General features: G+C 41.8%; 1 protein-coding gene across 3 annotated transcripts in view; it reads right to left on the minus strand.

Annotated features, from left to right (window-relative positions):
• Window positions 1-22,859, minus strand: part of gad3 (glutamate decarboxylase 3) — a 55,769-nt gene that overhangs the window by 16,473 nt on the left and 16,437 nt on the right. For 2 of the 3 annotated variants that reach the window (XM_043719622.1, XM_043719621.1), the window contains 4 exons: window positions 18,856-18,971; window positions 17,440-17,519; window positions 15,753-15,807; window positions 5,065-5,181 (listed from right to left, as the gene is read on the minus strand). In XM_043719622.1, coding sequence (XP_043575557.1) covers window positions 5,065-5,181; window positions 15,753-15,807; window positions 17,440-17,519; window positions 18,856-18,971 — 368 coding nt within the window. Of the gene's footprint in view, window positions 1-5,064; window positions 5,182-15,752; window positions 15,808-17,439; window positions 17,520-18,855; window positions 18,986-22,859 lie in introns of all 3 variants that reach the window. The other variant, XM_043719623.1, reaches the window with a different exon arrangement.

Here is a 22,859-nt window from a genome sequence, read left to right on the forward strand (position 1 = left end):
AGCTAATTGACCTCCCCATAAACTGTGCCTATGAAAACCTAAAGGACTTCCAAACAGACCTTGGTTTGGCCTTTTTGGAACCATTGCTACAATGTTTGTTATCATGGAGGCTTTTATTAATCTGTGAAGATTTAGAAAAGAAACATCCCTTGGTTCAATTGATGCAGTAAGGTTCTGTGTGAGCCCAAAATTATTGACTACTTATTAAACCAGGCATCAGTCAATACCCTGACCAAATGCATCACTTTCATTTTGGCTAAAATGACTGGAAATAAAGCATGGCTGAATTCCAGATGCCCCCGCAAAAAGTTTCGAGGAGTAATTCAGGAGACACAGGAGAGATTCATCCCCAGGAAAAAAGAAGCATGGTACAGGGATGATGAGGTGACCGTGGCTGACTAGGGAAGTCAGGAATAGCATCAAAGCAAAAGAGAAATGTAGCAAAGGGCAGTGGAAAACTAGGGGATTGGGAAGTTTACAAAGACCAACAGAAGGCAAGAAAAAAATAAATAAGGAGGGAAAAGATTAACTATGAGGGTAAGCTATCCAGTAATATAAAGAAAGACTGTAAGAGTTTCTTTGGACACATAAAGGGCAAAAGACAGGCACAAATAGACATTGGGACACTGGAAAGGTAGGAATGGGGAACAAGGAAAAATGGCTCAGGAACTGAATAATTACTTCACATCAATCTTCACCGTGGAAGGCGTAATATCCCAAAAATTCAAGACAGTGAGGGGGCAGAGCTGAGTATGGTGGCCATCACCAAGGAGAAAGTGATAGAAAAACTGAATGGCCTGAGGGTGGATAAATCACCTGGACTCGATAACTATACCCCAGAGGTCTAAGGGAGATGGCTGAAGAGATAGTGGAGGGATTAGTTGTGATTTTTCAGGAATCGTTAGAATCAGGGAGGGTCCCAGAAGACTGGAACATTGCTAATGTGACACTCTGTTTAAAAAGGGGGTAAGGCAAAAGGTGGAAAATTACAGACGATTAGCCTAACCTTGGTGACATGAATAAGATCGTGGAATCCATTGTGAAGGATGAGATTTCTGAATACTTGGAAGTGCACAGTAAAATAAGGGAACATCAGCGTGGTTTCATCAAGGGGAGGTCATGCCTGACAAGTCTACTAGACTTCTTTGAGGATGTAACGTGCAGGTCAGACCAAGGAGAGGCGGTGAATGTTATCTACCTGGACTGCAAGAAGGCCTTTGACAAGGTGCTGCACAGGAGGCGACTGAATAAGATAAGGGTCCATGGTGTCAGAGGCATCCCTTGGATAGAAGCTTGGCTGTCTGGCAGGAAGCAGAGAGTGGGGATAAAAGGGTCCTTCTCAGGAAAGCAGCTGGTGACTAGTGGTGTTCTCCAAGGTTCAGTGTTGGCACCACAACTTTTCACTTTTTACATTAACGATCTTGATGTAGGAACTGAGGGCATTCTGGCTAACTTTGCAGACGATATAAAGATAGGTAGAGGGCCAGGTAGCATTGAGGAGGTGGGGAGGCTGCAGAAGGATTTGAGGAGAAAGTGAGGTCTGCAGATGCTGGAGATCAGAGCTGAAAATGTGTTGCTGGAAAAGCGCAGCAGGTCAGGCAGCATCCAGGGAACAGGAGAATCGACGTTTCGGGCATAAGCCCTTCTTCAGGAATCTCCTTCTTCAGGAAGGGCATAAGCCCTTCCTGAAGAAGGGCTTATGCCCGAAACGTCGATTCTCCTGTTCCCTGGATGCTGCCTGACCTGCTGCGCTTTTCCAGCAACACATTTCCAGTACAGGAGGATTTGGACAGGTTAGGAGAGTGGGCAAAGAAGTGGCAGATGGAATACAACCTGGGAAAGTGTGAGGGCATGCACTTTAGTAGGAAGAATAGAGGCATGGACTATTCTTAAACGGGGAGAAAATTCAGAAGTCTAAAGTGCAAAGAGACTTGGGGGTTCTCGTCTAAGATTCTTTCAAGGTAAACTTGCAGTTGAGTCAGTAGTTAGGAAGGCAAATTAATTCATGGCATTTATTTTGAGAGGACTTGAATATAAAAGCAGGGATGTACTTCTGTGGCTCCATAAGGCTCTGGTCAGACCGAGTTTGGAATATTGAGTGCAATTTTGTCTCAGGAAGGATGTACTGGCCCTGGAGTGTGTTCAGAAGAGGTTCACGAGAATGGTCCCAGGAATGAAAAGCTTAAAATATGAGGAATATTTGAGGACTCTGGGTTTATACTCGCTAGAGTTTAGAATGATGGGTGGGGATCTAATTGAAACATACAGAATATTGAATGGCTTGGATGGAGTGGACGTTGAGAAGATGTTTCCATTGGAAGGAGAGACTAGGACCTGAGGCATAGCCTTAGAGTAAAGGGAAGACTGAGAGAGATAAGTTCTTGAGTATCAAGGGGGTCAAGGAGGAGAAAGAGGGAGAATGGGATTGAGAAACTTATCAGCCATGATCAAATGGCAGAGCCGACTCGATGGGTGAATAACCTAATTTCTGCTCCTGTGTCTTATGATCTTATGGTCAATGGGGCTGAGGTGAAGATAGTCAACAGTGTCATGTGCCTGGGAGTGATGATCACCAACAATCTGTTCTGGTCCACCCATGTTGACGTGACAGTCAAGAAAGCAAAAACATCTCTACTTGCTCAGGAGGCTAAGAAAATTTGGTATGTCCACAAGGACTCTTACCTGTTTTTATAGATGGGCCAAAGAAAGCATCTTATCTGGATGCATCACAGTGTGGTATGGCAACTGCTTTTCTGAAGACCACAAGAAACTACAGAGAGTTGTAAACACAGCCCAGTCCATCACACAAAGTAGCCTTTCATCCATTGACTCCATCTATACTTCCCACTGCCTTGGGAAAGCAACTAACATCATCCAGGACCCCTCCCACCCAGAACCATTGTTTAGAACTTTTTATTTCTCTATTTTCTAATTATTTTCCCCTAAGAACTTGTACTAAAATATCTGTACCTAGGTACATTTGTACTTAAAATGGCGCTGTAAATGGCGACTTATAAACTTTTCACTGTGCTCATCCGAGTACATGTGACAATAAAGCTAATTCAATTCAATTCAATTATACTTTCCTCCACCATCTTCCATTGGTAGATGTTTGAATACACATATGAACAAATTCAAGCACAATTTCCTCCCTGCTGTTTTCAGACTTTTGAGCGGACCTCTCAAATATTAATTCTGATCTCTCTCCCTCTGCACCTTCTCTGCAGTTGTAACTCTGGATTCTGTACTCTGCTCTGCTTCCCTGATGCACTATGTATGGTACACTCTGCCTGTATAGCACACAAAACAACACATTTCACTCTATCTCGGTACATGTCACAACAATAAAGCAATCCATTTAATTTGTCTTTTGTGATGCTTTATATTTAACCTACAAAAGAACCCCAGCAGATTGATTTGGTCAGCCACAAAATGTGTGACTTAACCAGACAACTCAGAGAATCCCAGGATTGTGGTGATTTTGAATGGATTGCTGAAACCAAGACAGACTGATCAGGTGAATGAGAGAGACCAGAAGATCATCAGAAAGCAGGCCATTCAGCACCTTGTGTCTGCCCCTACATTCAATCAGATCATGGCTGATCTGATATTCCTCATTCTTGTCCTCTCTTGATTCCCTGATCGATTAAGAATCTATCAATCTTAGCCTTAACTATGGACACTGACTCCGCCCCCACTGCTCTCTGTGGCAAGGAGTTCCAAAGACTCACAATCCTCTGAGAGAAAAAAATCCTCCTCATCTCCATCTTAAATTGATGCCCCTTTATTCTGAACTGTGCCCTCTGGTCCTAGACTCTCCCAGGAGGGGAAACATCCTCTCAGCATTGGCCCTGCCAAAATGTTTCTATGAGATCATCTCTCATTCTTCTAAACTCAGTGAGTAGATTCCCAAACAGTTTAGCCTTTGTTCATAAGACAGTCCCTCCACCAGGGGATCATCCATGTGAACCTTCTCTGAACTGTCGATGAAATAATATATTTTCTTAAATAAGGGAACCAAACTGCTCACAGTATTCCAGATGTGGTCTCACCAGCACCTTGTACAGTTGCAGTAAGACTTCCCTGCTCATATACTCCAACCGTTCTTGAAATAAGGACCAACATTCCATTAGCCTTCCTGATTACCTGCCTCATACTGTGTGCTAGTTTACTGTGTTTCATGTATGAGTACCACAAGGTCCTCTGTGTTGCAGCTTTCTGCAGTGTTTTTAAGTAACCCTCTGTTCTTTTTTTCTCTCTTCCAAAATGAACAACTTCATAGTTTCCCACATTACACTCCTTTTGCCACCTTTTTGCCCATTCAGTTAGAACCTCGTAATACCTCTACGCTATCCTTCTAGCAAGTTGTCTTTCCACATAGAGAAAACCAGAATAAATTGATCGTCATTCTTTTTCCTTTCTCCAACCAGAACCCCCTTGAAAAATAAGCAGGAACATAAAATTGGGCTCTGCTGAATTTGGGTAGCACCAACACTTCTGAGTCAGGAGTTGTTAAATTGAAATCCCATTCCAGTTCTTGAGAATCAAAATCAGATGCTGACTCTCTGGCGCAGTACTAAGGGAATGCTGGAGATCCTCTCTTTCTGAGCAAGTTGGTAAATTAAGATGTTGCCTGTGCACTCAAGAGGATGTAGAAGGCCCCATCACACTACTTCGAAGAGGCACAGCCGAATTAGTCCTGGTCAATATTTATCGCTTCAACAACATTATACAAACATGATGTGCTCCTCATCACATTGGTGGTTGAAGGACCTGCTGTGTGCAATCTGGCAGCTGAGTTGACTCCCCTTCAACAGTGCTTCATTGGCTGTATAACACGGTGTGGCAAGCTGCGGTTGTGAAAGGTGCTATATAAATCCAAGTCTTTCTATCATGAGGTAAGGGATATACTGGGATGCTGCCAAGTTTCAGTTTGAGTCAATGGCATCTATTAGGTTTGCAAAGCATTTCAGCATTTTCTTCTGTCTACTCATAGTGATGGGATTATTTAATCAAGTCTTTGAACAGGCGTGGTTATTTCTATTGTATTTGAAAAATCCTTACATCAACATGCATCCAAAGGTTGTGCTTTTCGCAAATATCTGCAATGTCATTGAGAGGATCAAATGCTCCATACACAGTGGTTCCAGCTGTAGCATTGACATACAAAGGAACAAAACCCTGTAAACGAAACCCATAATTAGTTCATGGCTTAGTGCGTGCAGGAAGTGCATTCCTCTTTTAAAAAAAAGGCTGCTCCCATACTCCTTATTTGTTCACGAGAATGTATCACTAGCTAGGCCCAATGTTTATTATTGAGCGCAGTTGTTGTTTGTATAGGTGAGAGACAACCAGGTTAGTGTGGGTCTGGAGTTGTGTGTAGGCCAGACCAGGTAAGGATGGCAGATTTCCTTCCTTAAAGGACATTAGTGAACCAGATGGGTTGACACAGCAAATAAAAGTGGTTATCTGGTCACCACTGGGCTAGCTTCTTAATTCCAGATTTGTTTTGCTGAATTTGACAAATCAGTCTTGAACCCAAGTCACCAGGACATTAAGCTAGAGTTTTGATTATAAGCCCAGTGATGTTATATTATCCCACCTTCTCCCCTCAGTCACTTGGGGCCCAGCCAGTTATGTTTTAATTTTAGATACATTTCTGGTTGTTTCATGTTGAACTAGCACAGTGAGTGACAAACCTACCTCTTTCATGGTTGGAAATTAAATAGACACAAGAAAACCAAATTTCAGGGATTGATGTCCTCTGCTCTAAGATCACCAGATAAAATCTGTATTTTCCAGACTTGGTGTTCACAAGGAACAGGAACTGAGTCCTTCACAGGTGGAAATGAAAGACTCAATTTCTGTTTTGGATCCCCTTAACAGAATCTGGATATGGCAGAGGGAAGCAGTATTGGCCTGTCAGCAATGACCTTTATCAAAAAGGCAGAATGCCCCCTTGTAATACCCGACTCAATACGCGGGAAAAGGTTCATACTGTCGACCCTATCTAACCCCCTAATCATCTTGTACACAAAATTTCTGTTTTGGATCCCCTTAACAGAATCTGGATATGGCAGAGGGGAGCAGTATTGGCCTGTCAGCAATGACCTTTATCAAAAAGGCAGAATTACTTTCTCTACATTTTCAGAAATGTTGCCAAGCAACTGCCCATCTTCAGTTAGAGCCATAGAGTCAGAGAGGTGTACAGTATGGAAACACACCCTTCACCTATCTTAATTGCCCCTTCCCCATCTGCACACAACTCTAGATCTACTTCTCCAGACCTAACTTCTGGGTTGCTGGCGGTGAGACCAAACTGCCAAATTTTCTCAGATGGGTTTGTTGGGCATGGAGACGCAGTGTGTTAGGTAGCTCCATTGACATCGGTGAAGCCCGAGGTCTACTTTAAGGCATTTCAGCTGCCTGGTTTAGGCAAGAGTTTTGACAAAATTGCCAACTTTGGAACCAAGACGTTCTCCCCCATCTCCCACCCACCACTCCCTGTGCCTCCTCCACCCTGCCACTCCCCACTCTCTCCCCCACCACCCCAAAGAAGTTTTTATCTACCAGGAAAAGGATTGAAAGTGCAGAAACAAGTTAATTAGATAAAAACTGACAGAACTGCAGATGCTGTAAATCAGAAACAAAAACAGAAGTTGTTGGAAAATGTCAGCAACTGTGGAGAAGAAGTTAATGTTTCAGGCCCAGTGACCCTTCTTCAGAACTGAAGCTGTCTACTCTCGTCCCTTTTTGTAGCACCTTTCCAGTAACCCTGTATGGTATTGCATTTCAAGTGTTAATCTAAATATTTCCTCAATGTTGTGATGGTTCCTGCCTCCACCTCTGAGGAACCAAGCACTGAGTTCCAGATACCCACCTAGTCATAGAATCATGGAGATGTACAGCACGGAAACAGACCCTTCGGTCCAACTTGTCCATGCCGACCAGATATCCCACCCCAATCTAGTCCCATTTGCCATCACTTGGCCCAGATCCCTCCAAACCCTACCTATTCATATACCCCTCCAGATCCTTTTTAAATGCCGTAATTGTACCAGCCTCCACCACTTCCTCTGGCAGCTCATTCCATACACGCACCACTTTCTGCGTGAAAAATTCGCCCCTTAGGTCCTTTTTATGTCTTTCCCCTCTCACCCTAAACCTATGCCCTCAAGTTCTGGACTCCCCCTGGGAAAAGACCTTGTCTATTTATCCTATTCGTGCCCCTCATGATTTTATAAATCTTTATAAGGTCACCCCTCAGCCTCCGACACTCCAGGGAAAACAGCCCCAGCCTATTCAGCCTCTCCCTATAGCTCAAATCCTCCAACCCTGACAACATCCTTGTAAATCTTTTCTGAACCCTTTCAAGTTTCACCACATCCTTCCGATAGGCAGGAGACCAGAATCGCACGCAAACTCTAGGTGAAAAGATTCTTTGTTAACTCTAAATCTCCTGCCTTTTACCTTAAATCTACAGCCCCTGGTTATTGATCACTTTACTAAGGGGAGAAGTTTCTGTCTATGCTCCTCTGAACTTTGTACAACACAATCAAGTCTCCCTCAGCCTCTTCTGTCCTAAAGGAATCAACTCCACACAATCTAGTTTCTCTTCAATCTAGAATCACTCCAGCCAGGCAACATCCTGGTGAATCTCTCCGTTCATGAGACATAGACAAGAACAGGAACACCACGAGAATTTATGGTTGGGCAACAAATATTAGCTTTGCTAGCAACATCTCCATTCAGTGAACATATAAACCAAAACTGTCTTTATGTGTATACCTGCTTAGATATTGTAATATATCTCAAGGTGCCTTTTAGAACTAATACAAATAAAATATTATGCTGGGCCGCTCAATGAAATATTAGGCAGTTGATTAAAACTACAGCCAATGAGATAGTTTTTATGCAGTATCTTGAAGGAGGAAAGAGACCCAGGGAGATGAAGAGGTGTAGGAGGGGATTATGGATCATGGAGGACTTGTGAGCTGAATCTGTGGCTGCTGATAATGGAGTCAGACAACACCAGGTTATAGTCCTACAGGTTTCTTTGAAATTGCAAGCTTTTGGAGTGCTCCCCATTTCTCAGGTGAAGTGAGAGAGAAGCACACAGACACAGAATTTATAGGCAGAGAGATCAAAAGATCATACGAATGGTGTGAGTGGAGTGTCGACAGGGTGAATAATAAGTCTCTGCAGGTGATCAACAGTGACTTCACCTGACGAAGGGGCAGCGCTCTGAAAGCTTGTGATTTCAAATAAGCCTGTTGGACTATAACCAGGTGTCATGTGACTTCTGACCTTGTCCACCCCAGTCCAACACCAGCATCTCCACATGATTGATAATGAAGTGATGAAAATCAGGAGAGCAGGATTAGAAAGGTACACATATGTTGGAGAGTTGTAGGGCTGGAAGAAGTTACAAAGGCAGGACAGGGACAAGGCCATGGAAGGAATGAAAAGCAAAGATGATGATTTGTCTTCCAACCACTATCACAGAAACAATGGAATAACAAACCCATGATCTAATTACTCTTTGTGGGCTTTGGTGTATTCAGAAACATCACAGTGTTAACTTCAAAAGCACTGAATTGTATTTGAATTACTTTGATGTTGTTCTACATGAGAGTGTAAACAACTGTCTCAAGTATAAAAAGACCTTTTGTTTTGTGTTTTCTTAAAAGCAATCCATTTTGATTTCTCCCCGTCTTTAACTCTAGTGATCTGCTGTAGTGCACAATGCTAACTTTAGTTAGTACAGTGTATACCGTCCACATGCTACATTAGTGATAATTGTTGTTTTTTCGGAAGCTGTTCTTCAAAGGCTCAGATGTCTTTCTACTTTCAGAAAAATACTGATACCCCTTTATCTCATTTAAGTTTTCAAATTGTAAAAGCTATTTGGATTGACTATGCATAACGGCTCTCCCACAGAGTGAGATAAAAGGAACTAAATTTTGTTGACAACTGAAGCTATTTTACTTAAGGATATAATTAATTTATCTAACAAACGTCCAAGGGCTTTGCCATTAGTTACAGGGAAGAAAGACAGATGAGGTAATGTCGCTGAACCAACAATTAGGAACTGCAGGCTAATTTACTGAGCACATGGATTCAAATCCCATCATGGTAAATTGTGAAATTTGAATTCATTAAGGCCTGGGATAAAAAAGCTAGCTTAATGGTCATGATTCGGAGATGCCAGTGTTGGACTGGGGTGTACAAAGTTAAAAATCACACAATCACCTGATGAGGGAGCGTCGCTCCGAAAGCTAGTGCGCTTCCAATTAAACCTGTTGGACTATAACCTGTTGTTGTGTGATTTTTAGCTTAATGGTGACTGTGTCATCATTGTCATTTGTCAGAGAAAAAAAAAATCTGGTTCACTAATGTACTCAGGGAAGGAAAGTGGCATCCTTACCCAACCTAGCCCACAGGTGGCCCGAGGCCATAGTAATGTGGTTGGCTTTAAAACTGAGATGAGGAGGAATTTCTTCAGCCAGAGAGTGGTGACTCTGTGGAACTCATTGCCACACAGGGCTGTGGAGGCCACGACATTCAGTGTATTTAAGACAGAGATAGATAGGTTCTTGATTAATAAGCGGATCAAAATGTATGAGGAGAAGGCAGGAGAATGAGGGCGAGAAACATATCAGTCATGATTGTTCAGCAGAGCAGACTTGATAACCCAAATGGCCTAACTCTGTTTCTATATCTCACGGTCTGTTGGACTCTGAAGTGCCCTTTGAGCAATAAGGGATAGCAATAAATACAGGTCCAGCCAGCGATGCCCATATTGCACCAATGAGTAAAAGTAATTCTACCTCAATTCCACTTTCCTGCCAGATCTGCAGTTCCTTTAGCCCCTAAAAATCCATCGATCTCAGTTTTGAATAAACTGAGTGACTGAGCAGTGAGAGGTCCCTGGTGTAGAGACCTTTTTTCCAACAACGCACAACCCTCTGACTGAAGGAATTTCTCCTCATCATGATTCTAAATGGCCAATCCCCCCTCTGAAGATTTTGACCTCGTGTTCTAGATTTTCTAGGTGGGGAGTCACTTGGCATTTTTTAAAAAATGGATTAGGTCAGAGGCTATTTTATCATGATGCCATGAAGTAATTTAATTCATGAATTATAATGTTTTAATTATGATTATTTTCTATGCTGTTGCTATAGAAACAGTCTGTAAAGCAAGTCTGCTGTGAGTTAACCCTTTAGAAGATGAATTTTATGTGAGAACAGTGTTCTACATCGATTACAAAAACTCCATCGCAAGAAGTAAGAGTGAATGTGCCAGAATGTTAGAGGATCATCAAAGGAGGTGAACTCCAGTTGGTGACTGCTAAACAAGTTACAAATGCAAAAGATGAAATTTAAATGAAACACACTGGAAAAATCAGTAACTTTACCAAACTTCACACACAAATCACAAAGGAATGCAGACTCTGTCCCAAACTCCGGAAAGATGTTTTGACACAGTCCACATTGACTTGCCTCCAATCCATCCTGGAGTCATCGAGATGTACATCACAGAAACAGACCCTTTGGTCCAACTCATCTATGCTGACCAGATATCCTAGATAAGCACAGCAGGTCAGGCAGCATCCGAGGAGCAGGAGAGTCGACATTTTGGGTAAAAGCCTGAGCTTTGGCCCGAAATGTCGATTTCCCTGCTCCTTGGATGCTGCCTGACCTACAGTGCTTTTCCAGGACCACACTCCAGACTCTAATCTCCAGCATCTGAAGTCCTCACTTTCATCGAGATATCCTAGATAAATCTAGTCCTATTTGCCAGCACTTGGCCCAGATCCTTCTAAACCCTTCCTATTCATATTTCCATCCAGATGTCTTTTAAATGATGTAATTGTACCAGCCTCCACCACTTCCTCTGGCAGCTCATTCCATACATACACCACCCTCTGTGTGAAAACGTTGCACCTTAAGTCCCTTTTAAATCTTTCCCCTCTCACCTTAAACCTACACCGTCTAGTTTTTGACTCCCCACCCCAGGGAAAAGACCTTGTCTATTTACCCTCTCCATCCCCCTCATGTATACAAGAATTGTGGGGAATTAACTATGTCCGAAATATTTCAGATGTATGCTCAGATCAGAATGATGCAGAATATCCTGGTGAAAGAAAGACTACTCTTTCTTAGGCTTTCGTTGAGTTTGGTTTCAATGGCCTTAAGGCTAAAATATCAGCATGAGAACAAAAGGGTGAGTTAAGTAATGAGCCTTGGGGAGCTCTCACCTTGTGAATACGTTGAACAAGATCAACAAAGCTATCACCTGTTCTGTATTTGCTCTTCCAGACGCCATGCTTAAGTTTGCATATAGCATACGGGCTGCGAGGAATTTCATTTAATTCTTGCATTCTTTGGAAGGAATCTTTGGAGATTTGGAAAAATAATGCATGATGAGGTGTATGAGCAGGTGATGCCCCTGCTAACATTATTGGAGGAAGTGTCAGACACAGGTCATCTTGCAGGTTTAAGTGAGCAAAGACATCCTACAGCAGGGTTTACCAGCATCGGGGTCAGGACCCCAGGAAAGGATCGTAAGCTGTAATTTTATGGTTGCAAGTTCTGATGCAGTGGTGGTGTTGTGGTGCTCCAGCTGAATCAATATAGTCATGCTCCCTCTATAACAGGCTCCCTCTATAACAGGTTCCCTCTCTCACAGGCTCCCTCTCTACAGACTCCCTCTATAACAGGCTTCCTCTATAACAGGCTTCCTCTATAACAGGCTTCCTCTCTCACAGGCTCCCATTCTCACAGGCTCCCTCTCTCACAGGCTCCCTCCCCACAGGCTCCCTCCCCACAGGCTCCCTCTCTAACAGGCTCCCATTCTCACAGGCTCCCTCTCTAACAGGCTTCCTCTCTCACAGGCTCCACTCTCACAGGCTCCCTCTCTCACAGGCTCCCTCTCTCACAGGCTCCCTCTCTAACAGGCTCCCTCTCTAACAGGCTCCCTCTCTAACAGGCTGCCTCTCTAACAGACTCCCTCTCTCACAGGCTCCTCCTTCACAGGCTCCACTCTCACAGGCTCCCTCTCTCACAGGCTCCCTCTCTCACAGGCTCCCTCTCTCACAGGCTCCCTCTCTCACAGGCTCCCTCTCTAACAGGCTCCCTCTCTAACAGGCTCCCTCTCTAACAGGCTGCCTCTCTAACAGACTCCCTCTCTCACAGGCTCCTTCTCTCACAGGCTCCCTCTCTCACAGCTTCCCATCCTCACAGTCTCCCCTCATCACCTCGATATTCTCACAGCCTTACCCCACCCTGGCTCTCATAGCTTTTCCTCTGAGGGGGTCCTGACAATTTGAATGCTGCAAAACAGGGTCTCAGCGGAAAAGGGTTTGGGAAGCACTGCTCTTGAGAAATCTGGACACGAAATAAGGGATCATGTTGTTGAGTTTGGAAACGAAGATATTAATTTGGTCAACAGGGAGGCCAATTAGTTGGAAAACAGAGAGTTACATTTCAATGGCAACATTCACACAAAAATATTAAACGCTCCAAAGCATTTTACATCCAATGTATTTTTGAGGTTTAATCATTGTCGTAATACAAACAATGTAGCTATCAATTTGGACAAAGCACGTTCCCTCAGCCAGATAAATGGAAATGATTGGGATGGTAATATGTCAGTGATGTTTATTTAACCAGGACACTTGCAATAACGTATCAGCTCCTCTTCATATCGATGCTATCTAATCTTTCTTATCCACCTGACAAGACAGATTGTACCTCAGTTTCATGGCTTAGATGGGAACTGTGATGACCTTTGACCGAGAGGTAGTACAGTAAGGAAAGTTTTAGTTTTTTCAAATGCTTGTGGTATCTGTTATTGGTGTTAAGATTGCTTTAAAGGTACTTTTAAGAATCATTTTCATTTATAAAGGAATCAAATGCAATTTTCTTTGAATAAAAAATGGTCCATATGAACTAGCAACACTTGACCTGGAAGCAGTACATATGGGGACAAAGCTAATATACAAGAGTCATGTGGTCAGACACAAAGCAAAGCTGTAGACCAAGGAGATGGGAGAGACAAAGAAGTTAACATTTCTAATACAGTCAAATGGGAAAGAAAGATGAAGACAGAATAAGAGCAGGATTGTTATTTGAGTATTTTTACAGCTGCTACTTCATTTTGCCAGCATTGACGAGATCATTCAGTGTAGTTTGTTAAAAAGACTAGATCAAGGTTACTCTAGGAAATCCGTGCCATCTCGATTTTCCAGAACGTGGATAAGAAGATTCTGCCGATTTATGTCATTTATGTGTATCCAGGGACCTTGAATGGAAGATCGCAGAATCACAGAACTGTTCCTATGCAGAAAGAGCTGAAAATGTGTTGCTGGAAAAGCGCAGCAGGTCAGGCAGCATCCAGGGAACAGGAGAATGCTGCCTAACCTGCTGCGCTTTTCCAGCAACACATTTTCAGCTCTGATCTCCAGCATCTGCAGCCCTCACTTTCTCCCCTATGCAGAAAGAGGCCACTTGACCCATTGTGCCTGCACCAGCTCTATTACCTAATTCGGTTTTATTCCCCAGTGGCCATCTTCTGCCTTTTCCCCGTATCTCTCCACTCTATTTCTATCCAAATAATGCCCCTCTTGAAAGCCTCAATTGAATCTGCCTCCATCACATTTCCAGAACTTAACTATTTGCTATGTGAACAAGCCTTTCTCTCTCAAATATTGTCCTTGCTTAATTTGGTAATCATTTTACATCTTTGGCCCTTTCATTCCTGTTTCTTTTATGAGTGATTGCTAATGAACACACCCTAAGTGTTGAATCAACTGAGTTGGAAAATGAGAGATCCTATCATACAGAGGTGAAGTTAGATACTTTTGTAATTGCATGGAGTGCCGTTTATCTTCCTGGGGAGATGTGACTGTTGTGGTTCTGTACAATGTACCTTAGCTATACCGACAAACTAAACTGAAATTTACCTTTTTATCTGAAACATCATCTACCTGTCAACTCATGTTTAATTTGTGTTCGTTCTGACTCATGATAAAGTGGAAGATTATGAAAATGAAATATTGTTTGCAATTTCTTATTTGGGGTTCATAGAACATAGAAAAGTACAGCACAGAACAGGCCCCTTGGCCCACGATGTTGTGCCGAGATTTAATCCTAATGTCAAATATAGTAACTCAACCTACGCACCCCTCAACTCACTGCTATCCATGTGCATGTTCAGCAGTCGCTTAAATGTCCCTAATGACCGTGCTTCCACCACCACCGCTGGCAACGCATTCCATGCATTCACAACTCCCTGCATAAAGAAGCTATCTCTAACGTCTCCTTTATACCTTCCTCCTAATATCTTCAACCTATGACTTCTCGTACCAGTCAATCCTGCCCTGGGGAAAAGACTCTGGCTATTGACTCTATCTATTCCTCTCATTATTTTGTATACCTCGATCAGGTCTCCCCTCTTCCTCCTTCTCTCCAGAGAGGAAAGTCCGATTTTTACTTGGAAAATCTGATGTCCAGTTCTTCCACTCAGATCCTGACAAAAGTGACACCTTTAACACTGATTTACTTACTGCCTCTGTACTGCTCTGGACAGTCAGGCTTGATTTTAGTTCTCAAGTCCTGGAGTGGGACTTGAACTCACAACTCTTTAACTTCAGCTGGAAGTTGAATACAGAAGAGGGTCAATCATTGGTATGTGAAAAGGTGAGGGAAATGAGCAGAAAGGCTAGAAATACAGTGGACAGTCAGGGGCTTGATCAAACATCTCCCAGAATTTCAATCACTTTCAATACAGCGTTACTATAAATTACATTTTATTTCTCACACTCCTCTCCCACCTGTATCAGTTCAAAGAATAAAACTTTAAACTTACCATTTTCTGTCTCTATCTGCTGCACTTGCACTTTCAGGGGCTTGTGTAATTGGACTGATAGGTCCATCCACTCCCTTCAGTAATTTTTTTCCATTAAGTATATAATTCTGTTCTGTACCTTTCCTCCCAGAAGGCATTACTTCACATTAAATTGCTACTGCCTGTTTTGATAACTTTCCTGTGTCCTCCCCACTTTTCATCAAAACTCTGAGGCTCTGTGTTAACAGCAAGTTTCCTTCCTGTTTTCTCCAGTGTAAATTATTGTGACAAAAAAAATGAATCTCATAGTGACCCCTAGGAACTCTATTTCCATCGCTTCTTCAAACTGAACAGCTAGTTACCCTCCCCCTGTCCAACGAATCAACCCTCTTCACATACCATTCCATTTTCTCCCATGCTGTTCACATCAAAATCATGATGTTTGCATTTTGTCTGTTGGTTTTGTGTAATTAAGGAATGGAGTCTGTATTGTTTCCCGAGGAACCCTAAACTGGGAAGCATAATTTCTTTTCATCTTGCGCTTCAGTTGCCACTTTCCGTATCCTTAATTTGATTCATAAAGTAATTTACACTCCCCAGCTTGGTTAACAGGGAACCTAATTGAAAAGTGTAAAAGATACATCGCTTTTTACTCCACATTCTAAATTGTATTCAACAAAGTCATTTGCAGCTAAATTAAACACACCCACTATTTTCACTTGGTTCATTAATATTAAATAAAGGGCCAATTACTTCTTCAGTGACAAAACACAGATACATGGTACCTGTATTTGCATGAACTGAACTGAAAGATGACCTTAATTCGAAATTCCGTTTTTCATACTTCAATTAGTCTGGAAAAGGAAAATGGATATTCCCTCAGATTTGTAACAGTCACAAACCTTTTGCTTAGCTTCAATGATACTTGCTTCCAATTCAGCTGAAATGATCTTCCCTCTGTGAGCATGATTAGACAAACATAAATATTTAATTGAGAAACCTATTTTTGTTCTTATTTACACCATACAATTTAATTATTAAAATATCCCCTGTGTGTTGGAGCACTCAAATCTTCAATTTTATATTGAGCTTATCTGAGGGGTAACACCAACTTATTTATATGTATTTAATATCACAGTTAATGTAGTAAAATCCCCAAGGGACAACAAAGGAATATTGTTAAGACAAAAAAAGTAACACATTCTTATATATAAGCATCTGGAGATGACAATGACAAAATAAAACAAACTGAAGGATTATGAATCATAGATAATAAGAGTACACACTTCATTCAAAGATGTTTGGAAAGTAAGAGGGATACAAACAGGTTACAGAGAGGTGTAGATACATTAAATAAGTGGGCAAAGCATTGGAAAATGGAGTATAATCTGGGAAAATGGCAAGTCATTCATTTTGGAAGGGAGAACAAAAGAGCATTGTGTCATTTAAATGGAGAGAAACTGCAGAAAGTTGCAGCACAAAGGGAATTAGGGATATTTGTGCATGAAACTTAGAAAGCTAGCACACAGGGTACAGCAGATAATCAGGAAGGCTAATGGAATGTTGGCCTTTATTTCATGGGGTTTGGAGTATAAGTGTAGGAAAGTCTTACTGTAACTATACAAGGGGCTGATGAGACCACTTCAAAGGAATTAAGGTTATTGGGAAAGGGCAGGAAAGTGGATGTGAGGATTGCTGGATTAGTTATGATCCTATTGAATGGTAGAGCAGACACAAGGGGCTGAATGGCCTACTCCCATTCTGATTTTTTATGGTTTGATGGACTGGTGATCAGAAGACAACAACTGTGCCCATCAATGGCCTTACAGCTTTAAAAGAGCAGCAAACTGTAATGGAGGGGAAGGAAGAGATGGGGTGTTTCAAGATGCAGCAGTGTTAACTTTCAGTCTTTCTTAATGTATATCTGTGAAGTGTGTCTTAGGATGTACTAAAAGAAAAAGTGAGAAGCTCTGTTTTGTGACTTTCAGTATAAGTTGCTAACAAAGGTATTGTCTCGTCAATAGTTCCTTTAGTCCTTTTATTACAGTAGAAGTCTTAGTTTGTTAACAAATACAGAAGTTGCTGGAAAAGCTTGGCAGGTCTGGTGACCCTACCTCAGAAGGGATCCGAAACATTAACTCTGATTTCTCTTCACAGATGCTGCCAGACTTGCTGAACTTTTCCAGCAGTTTCTGTTTTTGTTTCTGATTTACAGCATCTGCAGTTCTTTCAGTTTTCTCTTAAGTTGTAATACCATGTTCGTCATCCTTTCAGCTACCAACAGGATGTTCAAATCTTTTTTAAGGTTATTGGTCTGTTCAAAAATTGTAACATTTATTCCATGAAATATATCAATACAAACGTTATAAATACAAACTTAACACAATTTTAAAGTGCTTTCAGAAAGTCTGTACTATATCAATTCAGTGGAATCATTGTGAACTTATAACTGCAGCATGTTAGTTTTATGTGTTAGAAATTGATGGCACCTCCTCCAACTCTTCAATGATTAAAATAAAGAGTAGACTAATTATTGATTACTTTATAGCTGTAAACAAACAGCATTATTAATTTATTAATGGTTATTACCTGCTGTTGCATTTTACTGGAATCACATTATCTGTACCAAGCCCAAGTACCATAGCTCCTTTCATGATTGAGTAATGACCCTAAGGAAAATCAGAAAGAGTCATTATTGAATCTCAGAAACTAACATCCAAGACAATGCTAAGCTCAGCTTGTAACACGTTCACTGACAACTATTTTCAGGTGCAGTGAAACTTCCCATTTCAGTCAAAATATCTTCTTCAATCAGCACAATCTTCTTTTGACCTGTGCAGGAAGGCTCAAAGAAAAAATAAATTCCCGTACAACAACTCTTGAAGGATTTGTTGCACATCAGTCCAATAGTTTGCATTTATTTAACATGGCAACATCTGTAGATATCTGGGCTGATTTAGATTGGATAAAGATGCACAATGGAGTGTTTCCATCTGTTGAGTTGGGAATCCAACCTGAATATATGTGACGTGGATCTCCTAGGTAATGGGAATTCATAATGTTGGAATTTGTGTGCAAATTATAATGAATGCAATGTTTTATTTAAGGGATGAAACTCTTTCTTGTTGACGATTCCCAATTGCTAATCACAGCCTTCGATGTTAGTTTGATGATAAAACTTCTCCTGTTCAGCAATTGTCAAAAAATCTTTAGAACCCTGAAGGGGATGAGATGCATTTTCCCCACAGAAATTAGCAGCACCCTCTCAGTAAGGAGCAGGCAACAAGAATGCTCACCAATGTACAGCAGTGTGTGTGTGTTAGCCTCCTGATCAGTTGAGATGTAAAAACCACCAGTGACTTCCAGAAATTAAGTCACCAAGATCTTTGTCTGGTTTTATCTGTTGAAAATGGTCACATTCTCACTACCCATGGTATGTGAGTGAAGCAGGAATGGGAGTGTAGTGGTTATGTTATTGCACTAGAAAGTCACTGATTATTGCTCCAATCATATGATCAATATGTGATTCTAAACAAATGTGAATGTGTTTATCGCTTAACTACTTTCTTAAATGGGCGAAAGTGAGTACTGCAGATGCTGGAGATTAGAGTCAAGAGTGTGGTGCTGGAAAGGTACAGCAGGTCAGGCAGCATCTGAGGAGCAGGATGCCCAAAAAGTCAATTTTCCTGCTCCTCAGATGCTGCCTGACCTGCTGTGCTTTTCGAGCATCATACTCTTGACTCTAATTTCTTAAATGATCGAACATACTTCTCACTTGTAGATGGTTCACCAACTACCCGACAGCAACTAGTGATGGGCAATAAAGGCTGGCCTTGTCATCAATGCTACCAGCACAAGAATTAATGAAAAAGTGATGGTATTCAAATGAAGACAGACCAATGTACACTGTGGGCTAGGTGCTATCATTTGATTACTGAATGAACAAGAGTCCCTTTTTAGATAAGCCCTAGTTCAACTTTGCATTCTAAACTGAAAAGTACTCACAAGCTCTGAAGTAAATAAGACCATCCTGGGAAAACTGGCTACTCCTTGAGTCTTCACTTCAGGAAATCGCTTGTAACGAGCAGCCAAGATGCTGTACAGGTTGGACATGGCCCCACCTGTAAAACAGAAACTAAGACATGTTTACAATCAGTCAGCTTCAGTTTTGATGCCACTATTCTATTTCTATAGCCCTTCTCTGGATCACACAGCCTACTTTCATGGTAGCAATAAGGCAATAGATTATGACCTTTTTGCAGATTTCTGATGATTAAAGGTACTTTCTCTGCCGGAGAGGACAATGGAGGCTTCGCTGTTTGTAATCAAGACTGAGATCAACAGAGGTTTTTGGAGATCACGGATCCAAGAGATAGAAGGGGAAGAGAGCCGCAGATAAATGATCTACAATCTTATTATTCAATGGAAGAGGAGCTGGAATAAGACCATAAGACGTAGGAACAAAACTAGGCCATTTGGCCTATTGAGACTGTTGAGCCATTCCACAGGATCATGGCTGATCTAATTCACCGCAACTCCACTTACCTGCCTTTACTATAGCTCTTGATTCCCTTCCTGATTAAAAATCTGTCTGTCTCAGCCTTGAATATCCTATACTATGATTTGGAGATGCTGATGTTAGACTTGGGTGAACAAAGTTAAAAATCATACAACACCTGGTTATAGTCCAACAGGTTTATTTGGAAGCACTAGCTTTTGGAGCGCTGCTCCTTCATCAGGTGGTTGTGAAGTATAAACTCTGTGTCTTACAATCTTAGTCTCCAAATAAACCTGTTGGACTATAACCTGGTGTTGTGTGATTTTTAATTTTATCCTATACTGCCAAGCCTCAATAGCCCCCTGCAGTAAAGAATTCCACAGACTGACAACCGTCTGAAAGAAGAAATTCTTCCTCATAGAATAATTAAGGTGTAAAAGCAGGCCATCCAGCCCCTCCAAAAACCCATCCCTATAACTCTGCATTTCCCATGGCTAACCTCACCTGCACACTATGGCATGGCCAATCCACCTATCTTTGGACTGAGGGACGAAATCGACACAGACCCAGGGAGAATGTGCAAACTCCATGCACAGAGTCACGCAAGTCTAGAATCAAACCCAGGTCCCTGGTGCTGTAAGGTAGCAGTGCTAACCACCGAGCCACTGTGCCATCCCAAAACTTTATGATAAATGTGCAACGCCTTATTGTGAGATTATGCCATCTGATTTTTAGACTCTCCCACAGGGAGAAATAATCTCTCCACATCTACAATTGCATGGTTTCCTCTTGCTCCTATTTGAAGTGTTCATATTGCCATTTCAGTTTTCTGTGAAGAATTCCCTTCAATATTGCAATTTTGTTCTGAAAGACTGAAAATTTATTCTGTTTGCCAGTTTCTGTGAAGGAAAAAGAAAGGGTTGTATTGAAAGACTGTCTTTCAAATCTATAGGATATTCCAAAGCACTTTACTGCCAATGACGTCATTTGGAATTGTAGCTGCTTTGTAATGTAGGGAATACAACAGCAAGTTTGTGCATAGTCATCACCTACAAAGAGCCATGTTACCAAGCACAGTCTAGCTGCTTTTGAATGTTGACTGAGAGAGTAGAGTAATCTTTTCTTCAAGGTGGGACCTTTCATATTGACCAAACAGAGCCTTGTTTTAATGCTTCATTTGAAAGACAACACCCCTGGACCCAGTAGCATTGCCTCAGCACTGCAGTGAAGGTCCAACCTTGAGTTGCCTGATCAAATTTCGGACTGAGACTTGAACTGAAAACTGTCTGACTCAGAGTTGAGTGATTTATCCAGCACGCTCTCCATTCTTGTTATAGTTTGTGAACAGAAATCAGGAATGAAGAGCTTTTGCCTGAAACGTCAATTTTCCTGCTCCTCGGACGCTGCCTGACCTGCTGTGCTTTTCCAGCATCACTTTGATCTAAACTCTGGTTTCCAGCATCTGCAGTCCTCACTTTTGCTCTGTCTCATTTCAGAATATTCTGGAGAAACAGAAGGAAAATAGTTGCATGGAAACCTGGTCCGGAATGCAAAAGAAGCACAATCCCATTACAGTATATACTCGTGAGTATGTGGAGAGTGGAAATTAACTGCTGTAAGAAGTTAGGAGTAAAATTGGTAAGGAAGTTGCTCATATTGTGCTCAAGAAAACACACAGTGTAGTCCTGAATTTGTTATGGTCGGTGAAAGATCATTTGAGGTTTTGTCTTGAAATTGTTCACTGGATGTTGGCTTTGCTGGCTGGCCCAGCATTTACTGCCCTTCCGTAATTGCATGGGTGGGGGCAAGTAGTTGGAGGGAATTCTGACCAATAAGTTTCACATGTATTTGAAAAGGCAAGGAGTGATTATAAATAATCAACATGGCTTTGTGCATGGGAAATTATGTTGTCCTAACTTGATCGAGTTTTTTGAAGAAGTAACAAAGAGCATTGGTGAGGGCAGAATGGTGGACATGGTCTATATGGAGCTGAAAATGTGTTGCTGGAAAAGCGCAGCAGGTCAGGCAGCATCCAAGGAGCAGGAGAATCGACGTTTCAGGCATGAGGTCTTCTTCAGAGCTCATGCCCGAAAAGTCGATTCTTCTGCTCCTTGGATGCTGCCTGACCTGCTGCGCTTTTCCAGCAACACATTTTCAGCTCTGATCTCCAGCATCTGCAGTCCCCACTTTCTCCATGGTCTATATGGACTTCAGTAAGGCATTTCACAAGGTTCCTCATAGTTAGTAAGATTAGATTGCACAGAAGAGAGGGAGAACTAGCTATTTAGATACAGAACTGGCTCAAAGGTAGAAGAGAGAGGGTAGTTGTGGAGGGTTGCTTTTCAGAGTGGAGGCCTGTGACCAGATGTGTGTGATAAAGATTAGTACTGGGTCCACTGCTTTTCATCATTTATATTAATGATTTGGATATGAACACGTGAAGTATGATTAGTAAGTTTGCAGATGACATCAAAATTGGAGGTGTAGTGGACAGCGAAGAAGGTTACCTCAGAGAACAATGGGATCTTGATCAGATGGGCCAATGGGCTGAGGAGTGGCAGATGGAGTTTCATTAAGATAAATGCAAGGTGCTGCAAATCAGAGCTGCACTTATATACTTAATGGTAAGCTCCTGGGAAGTGTTGCTGAACAAAGAGACCTTGGAGTGCAGGGTCATAGCTCCTTGAAAGTGGAGTCACAGATAGATAGGATAGTGAAGAAGGTGTTTGGTATATTTGCCTTTATTGGTCAGAGTGTTGAATACAGGAGTTGGGAGGTCATGTTCTGGCTTTACAGAGCATTGGTTAGACCACTTTTGGAATATTGTGTACAATTTTCTGGTTTCCTTCCTATCAGAAAAATGTTATGAAACTTAAAAGGGTTCAGAAAAGATTTACAAGGATGTTGCCAGGGTTAGAGCTTTAGAGCTGTAGGGAGAGGCTGAATAAACTAGGGCTATATTCCCTGGAGCGTCGGAGACTGAGGAATGACCTTATAGAGGTTTATAAAATCATGAGGGGTGTAGATGGGATAAATAGACAAGGCCTTTTCCCTAGGGTAGGGAATCCAAAACTAGAGTACATAGCTTTAAGGTGAGAGGAGAAAGATTTCAAAGGGACCTAAGGGACGAATTTTTCACAAAGTGGGTGGCACGTGTATAGAATAAGCTGCCAGAGGAAGTGGTGGAGGCTGATACAATTACAACATTTAAAAGGCATCTGGATGGGTATATGAAGAGGAAGGGTTTGGAGGGAAATGGGCCAAATGGGGCTAGATTAATTTAGGATATCTGGTCAGCATGAATGAGTTGGACCGAAGGATCTGTTTCCGTGCTGTACATCTCTATGACTGTAATTACCCAGAAGGCAAATTAGAGTCAACCCCATTGCTGTGGGTCTGGAGTCACATGTCAGCCAGACCAGTTAAGGATGGCAGCTTTCTTCCCTAAAGGACATCAGTGAATCAGATTGGTTTTTGTGACAATTGCTTCATAAATTGCCGCTAGATTAGC

Source organism: Chiloscyllium plagiosum, chromosome 29, assembly GCF_004010195.1.
Source record: "Chiloscyllium plagiosum isolate BGI_BamShark_2017 chromosome 29, ASM401019v2, whole genome shotgun sequence".
NCBI classification, from domain to species: domain Eukaryota; kingdom Metazoa; phylum Chordata; class Chondrichthyes; order Orectolobiformes; family Hemiscylliidae; genus Chiloscyllium; species Chiloscyllium plagiosum.